Genomic DNA, 7,291 nt, shown 5'->3' on the forward strand with positions numbered 1-7,291 from the left:
TTGGTTTATGATCAAAAAAGAGTTTATTCTTTTTGTACTGTGCAATTGTACAAGTCATTCTATACTTAAAAGTAACACACTATATTTATCAACCGTATTTATACATCTAATGAAATCGGGTTGAACTTTCTTGACCAAAAGTGATTGAAATTCCAAGGACAAATTGCGTAGCGTAAAGGAAAAAAGAGCTGTGCCTGTACAGGAAAGCTCTTCTCTCTATAGAAATGCAGGTGTAATGTTAATTAGTAATACTTATAGTAGCTTCCATGCTCTGAGTTCTATCTGCTTGTGGTTACAGCTTTAGTAATAACATGAGCAAGAATCCCAATCGGACAAGACAGCAGGCAGAGTGAAACTGAATGCCGGGTCTCTACATCATTCTGCAGCCCATCAAAATAAATCTGCCTGTTTCAACATACAATGCAAGAATCAGATCAATGTGTGTGTGTGTGTGTGTGTGTGTGTGTGTGTGCAGAGAGGTGAGAGAGAAACCTTGCAGCAAAAAGATCTATTGCTAACAAATGAATCCAAGCAGAAGCCAGTGTTATCTCACTAGAAAACATCTTAGCTATACCCGGCAGCTGAAACACACGTACAGTTCGTCAGCATTTTGATCCATCTCTTCAGATAAAAAATCCTAATCATGGTACATAATAGAATTTGATTTTCCAGTTCAAAACAAACCTCAGGCAGCCAGTATTTACTTGCAAACATCAGGTGAATTGTGTCAGGCGTCCAAGATAAACAGAGTAGGTAAGCATATAGTGCCCCAAGAACAATGTAGGGTACACTGCTTGCAGCTAATTTCTTGGTCTGCATAACATAGACAAGCAGCAACCTCAGACCAATGTTTTGTAAGAAATACAACCTCAATTTTCAAACACATTTTCCTTTAAGTTGATCGATTAGGCCGCTGGATTAAGAATTTCTCTAAATGAAGAACAACGAGAAACTAATCAAACGATCACTCTGCATATCAATAGGATGAAGATACTGAAGATGAGAACATAAGTTTTGTCCAAGTGTCGTATGAAACAATGAGAACACTTACAAACTTAGCTCGGGGCGCCACAACCATGAAAGTGTAGAATGGAAGAACAGCTACCGTTCCCCATGTAAATGCACTACTGGCAATCTGATGAGCACTCGGCACCCCTGCAAAAGAACCAGATGATACAACTTAAACTGACGATGCCTGATTGGTAAAAACACTTATCATGTTTTCTCTTTCTCAGACACATAGGTTGCGGTTTAATCTGAAATGCACTTTATTACCGGTGTTTGTACTTAAAACTAATTTCCTCGTCCTCCTCTGCTGCTTTTGGTTAACTACGCTAACCTCCCTTTCTTACGGTATTTATCAATACTAGTATAAACTTCCCAAGATGCTATTGTGTAACAAGGATGCCCCATATTTTTACAAAACAATTACTTAAATTTACACGAGTAGAGGTGGTTATATGTAATTTTATAACTAAGAGGGGGATGTTTATGTTATTACACACATAGGATCTGAACAGACAGCCAAGAAAGGCACATGAAAATGCAGATGACTGCTCAAACTCAATATGAAAATAGAGGAAAATCATTAAAAGAGAGTTGATGAGCAACAGGTGGTTGGAGCGTTACATGAAGCATATACAGCTGAGCTTTTCCTGCAAGAAGAATCCCTTCCAAGATTAGGTATGGTAATGATTCTTGATCCTCCTGCAAAATTCCACCCAATCAACTGCTTCACTTCCTTCCCTACCACTGCTCCACCAAACCGTCCTCTACTGTTCTTGCTTGTAACACCTAACGTTAGACGTCTTGAACTTGTCCGATTATTACATGAGGCAATCGACTGGAGTCTTGGTCGATGACAGTCAATCTACATGAATCAGACCATCTAAAACTGTTAAAACTTGAACATATAAACTCACAGAAAGTGCTCAAAACATGCTGGATCAAGTTGAGATTGAGGTTTGATGATCAAGTTGACATTTGAAGCAAGAAAACAGGTCAAAATCATACAGTAGGAATTCGTACATGGGGACAAAATTAATAAGATAGCCAGCACACCGACGAGAACAAGGAAAATCAAGAATGCCCATGTCAAGAAATTAATAAAAACAAATACACAATAAACCAAGATTATCAGAAGAGAAATCATAAAGTCATGATCCATACCCTGAGTGAGACACAGACCTGAGAACTGAAAAAGCAACAAGACAATGCCATCATTGAATACGATGAAGCAAGAGGAATTAAGGTACTGATCGTATATAAAGAGGAAACAGAAGTGGGAGAGCAGAAATTGGACATGTGGAATGAACGTGGTGGGGGTGGGGGAGTGCTGTTGATGCTTTAATGAACTGTAGATGCCCACTTAACTTCACAAAAATCCAGAGAAAAGTTAGGCAAATCCGAAAAGACAAGGTTATTGGGTAGAACGGTTGTTCCCTCAGAGTTTTGCCTGACTGCTTCCATTTCCTGTCTGGTGCAGCCACGTGTGGTTGTACACGCGGCGCACATGCAGGGCAAACTGCTTGATAGTGGGTTTGTTGGTCGGGAGAGAAAACCCGATCATTCATTCATTCGCTTCCAATTTCTAAATTCATATTCATATATGTTGTTTTTGGATTTTTATTACATATGACTTTCTGTGTGTAAGATTTAAATCAATTTCTGTATTAGATCGATGAAATATAGAGTGTGTGGTTTGTGAGGTGCGATCAATTTATAACAAAAAATTTAAATTGATAGATAGAGATTGAATTGTGTTAAATGTTAACGTTAAATGATTCCTTTTCTTTAAAAAAAAATAATTTGGGCTAATTTACAAAAGATTTTTTTAAAATTAGTCATAATTATAAATACTATCTCGTTATTTGAAAAACTACAAATACCTCTTGAATCTAACAAATACCTTCTCATGACAGTTTATTATAAAGGCTATTTGTTAGACGATCATTAATTGCAGGTTGTAATTTTTCTAACATGGGATATTTACAATAATGTCAAACCTCATATAAATCTTTTGTAGTTTACCCTAAATTTTTAAACCGAGTGCTCATTTAACTATAAAGACGTGCCAAAAAAGTGGTCCTGAGTTCGAACATCATTGCCTTCAATTTATGAAAGAAAGGTTTCAAGGGTTGCACGATCGGGGGTGTTAGGACATTAATATAAGATGATTATTCGCTGTAATAATTTAAATTTTTAAATGAGGTGGTCGTTTAACACATTGATGCTATAATAAACATGGGATGATTGAGAGAAAGTATACACAGAACGAAAATAAAATCAGCTAGTAAAATTTAATTTAATTAATGAAACTGAGATCGAACAATAAAATATAACTTAATTAGCGAAATTGGAAGCGTATACTTACGGGTCATGAAGATAATTTCTATGAACAAATGGCAATTGGTTGATTATATGCTATTATTTAATATTAATAATAAATATATTAATTTTCATAATTATTATTGATTAAAATTTATAAGGAATAAAACTTAAGAGTATACATAAAGAGGAAAATATCTTTGAAGTAATTATATATATATATATATATATACATACACCTCAATAATTTCACCCTACTGTAACAAGTGTAATCTAGGGTGCTAAATCAGCACCATTTGGTGGAACATTCTAGGTCCTAAGAATAATGGGTTGACACGTTTACAAAATTTGATCCAACTCACTAAATTCAAATTTCATAATTAAAAGATTATAAATTCATATCCCATAATTAATAATAATAATATTAGTTTATCATTCTTTTATTTCCTTTGAATATAATTCATAATATGATCTATATTAATATAAAGAAGGTACTTTTACATCCATAAACAGTAATTCATAACACCCGCAACACTAATTTTTTATTGCATCGTCATCCCTGCGTGCGTATAATAAATAATATTTCATATTTTAAAATATATTTTGAATAATTAAAAATATACCAACAAATCACATTTTAAAAAAAGAAAGAAAGAAAGGAAGGAAGCAACAAAAAAAAAAATTAATTTAGAGGTATTATGACCATAATAATAAAATTGGTGTTGCAGTGTCATAACTGCTGTTTATGAGTGAAAAAGGGTTTTCTTATATATTAGATAGATTTTTTTTTTCTTGTAAAATATAATGTGTTGATTTTATATATTTTACTTTTATTTATAATATATTTTAAATTTTAAAAGATTATTTATTATATATAAAAAGAAAAAAAAAACAAATGGCATATGAAGAGTGTAAGACAGATTTTGGACCACCAACGACAGAATTGCTTTTTGGTAATTGGTATGTGGGGTTGTAATAACAGCACACGCCTCTGCCTCCATACTAATTTAATTTAACTGAAATCGTGTTTCTCCAATGATGGGTTTGTAAAGGTAATTTAGTCAAATTGTTTGCTGAAAAGAATGTTGTCGGCATATGTTTATGTGCGAAATTTCCATTGGTTTACATCCAAAATGCAATCATTTTATTACTCAAAAATATTTTATAACACCCGCAACACTAATTTTTTATTGCATCGTCATCCCTGCGTGCGTATAATAAATAATATTTCATATTTTAAAATATATTTTGAATAATTAAAAATATACCAACAAATCACATTTTAAAAAAAGAAAGAAAGAAAGGAAGGAAGCAACAAAAAAAAAAATTAATTTAGAGGTATTATGACCATAATAATAAAATTGGTGTTGCAGTGTCATAACTGCTGTTTATGAGTGAAAAAGGGTTTTCTTATATATTAGATAGATTTTTTTTTTCTTGTAAAATATAATGTGTTGATTTTATATATTTTACTTTTATTTATAATATATTTTAAATTTTAAAAGATTATTTATTATATATAAAAAGAAAAAAAAAACAAATGGCATATGAAGAGTGTAAGACAGATTTTGGACCACCAACGACAGAATTGCTTTTTGGTAATTGGTATGTGGGGTTGTAATAACAGCACACGCCTCTGCCTCCATACTAATTTAATTTAACTGAAATCGTGTTTCTCCAATGATGGGTTTGTAAAGGTAATTTAGTCAAATTGTTTGCTGAAAAGAATGTTGTCGGCATATGTTTATGTGCGAAATTTCCATTGGTTTACATCCAAAATGCAATCATTTTATTACTCAAAATTAGTTTTGGGATAATTACATAAACCCATCTATTTTTATTTTATTTAAAAATGAAAAGAAACATCCTGTATTAAATAAATAGACTAAATCCCTTCGTATTTTTTAAAATATTACTTGCCATTTTCTTAGCTATTGGCTAACTAAATTTGTATTAAATAGAAAGTATATTAATGTAAATTAATAAAACCATACAAAGATTATGTACTTATCAATATATTAAAATTAAAATAAATAATATATATTGATATTTTTAATTCAAATAAGTATATTGATGTACATAATATAGAAAGTATATGTGAAATAATATATACTAAAAATATTGTATACCAAAAAATAAATATATTTCACATAGATATCTATAAGGGTTAATTACAATTGGGCTCCCTCTAAAAATATGAAATTATACTTTAAAAAAAAATTAAATTAAAACAGGTTCACTTATGGGACCAAAAATGTAATTTATCTTTATTTTGATTGTATTGACAAACGGAAAGAGCAACTGCCGTTATCAATTAGATGAAAATCCCTTAATGGTCCTTAAATTAAAAAAAAAAATCTACAAATGAGACTCAATGTACGAATTGACCTGAGTGTGAGATCAAATTAGAAACAGACTCACTTATTGGACAAAATATGTAATTTACCCTAACAGTTGTAGGGAGGGGTTTGGCGACAACCGAAGTTTTGGGGGCGACCACGTTATCCCCCTTCTGGCCGTCGTTGGGGGCACCGGCGTTTTCCGCGAGCGAGACGGCGGGTAGAACTGAAAATTAAGGAGAAAGTGAGTGTAGCGCTCAATCATGAGCAAGTAGCCAAGTGGTGCACTTGAACGAGTAATCCAACTTGTGTGGCCCTTCAGTGCATTGGTTGACTGTATATTCCGTCGCCAGCGCGGACCAATGCAATAACCACCTTTCCAATTCTGATATAAATACATTCTCCTATTTGCATTTTAGTATATTATTTTTAAAAATAAAGCATTCTAACAATCAATGCATTCATATAATTAATTATATAGAAAATAACGATTCATGTAATTGTTGTCTTTCTTTTAAAAAAGTTGTAAAATATTTTTGTTTCGTTGTTTCTCAAAATTTATAGCGTTGCTATCTTGAAAATAAGAAAAAATTGCCGTTGATCGGTAAGCACCAACACGTGTCAAATATTGCCGTGAAGAAAAAAAGTTGGACTCTTATATCAACCTTTTGTTAATATACAACTAGCCATTATATATATATATTGAGTGTAAGATAATATTAGCGTTTTGTATTGGGAAAAAACGTTCGATTCTACTACTACAAATTTCGTTACTGTCACTAGTCAACTTCTCATGACACAACGATTACTGCCCAAGGGATGAAGTTGTAGAAACTATCCGACAACAACTTTAAGAGACAACACGTAAAGATGATATTATGCCTAATTAATGACGTATTTAGGGGTGGCCCACTTTCTATTTTTTTGTAATTATATGTAAACTTTTACTGTTTTTTACATGTATTGATCTCTCCAATTATTTTAGTTATCCCTAATAATATGATAATATGAGTCTGAAATTACCAAGTCCAATATATAAATAATAAATATAAAAGTTTGAAGGCCTTTATTTTATTAACGTGAATTAGTGGCACAAATAATGAAGCTAAAAGATATGAAAAGATACAATTTGATAGGAAGTTTAAAAGTTAAGTGGTTGAATGAAAAATTAGAGACGTAAGCATTCTTCACTTCTCTTCTAAGAATTCTAACATTAACATATGATATTGACTCTATGAAAAGATACAACCATTAGGAGGCCATGAAATTTGATACGATAGTAGATTTCAAACCCACGGGCTTAAAATCTCGTTGAAGAGGCATAATCTTGTCCATTTTCATTGAACTTGGTCAATATCACGGAATCACCATCACAACAAAAGGAATTATGTTGCAGTGCTCAAACAGATTTCAAAGTATAGATTTTACCAAAAAAAAATACACTGATTTGATGAGATCTAATGATAAGATAAGTAAGTTGGATCCGAAAGCAGTTCTTGAGAGAGGGGTTTACTTTTTTTAGTCTCGTCCTAAATATGATTAGTTTCATTTTTAATATGAGATGAGAACATTTACGATGAATCGAGCACGACTGAAATACAAAAAATCATTGGATAGAATGATAT

The 7,291-nt window shown here is 32.0% G+C and overlaps 1 protein-coding gene across 2 annotated transcripts; it reads right to left on the reverse strand.

Annotated features, from left to right (window-relative positions):
• LOC105177939 (protein ABA DEFICIENT 4, chloroplastic) lies at positions 61-2,367 on the reverse strand. 2 transcript variants are annotated; one of them, XM_011101252.2, is made up of 6 exons: positions 2,188-2,367; positions 1,630-1,870; positions 1,052-1,155; positions 685-813; positions 493-581; positions 61-405 (listed from the first exon to the last, which is right to left on the reverse strand). In XM_011101252.2, the coding sequence occupies exons 1-6, from the start codon at positions 2,302-2,304 to the stop codon at positions 279-281; spliced, it is 807 nt and encodes a 268-aa protein (XP_011099554.1). In that variant the 5' UTR covers positions 2,305-2,367; the 3' UTR covers positions 61-278. The 2 variants fall into 2 exon arrangements, with proteins under 2 accessions (XP_011099554.1, XP_011099553.1); XM_011101251.2 differs by having other exon boundaries at positions 2,170-2,364.

Source organism: Sesamum indicum, linkage group LG15 (genome assembly GCF_000512975.1).
Source record: "Sesamum indicum cultivar Zhongzhi No. 13 linkage group LG15, S_indicum_v1.0, whole genome shotgun sequence".
In the NCBI taxonomy this organism is placed as follows: domain Eukaryota; kingdom Viridiplantae; phylum Streptophyta; class Magnoliopsida; order Lamiales; family Pedaliaceae; genus Sesamum; species Sesamum indicum.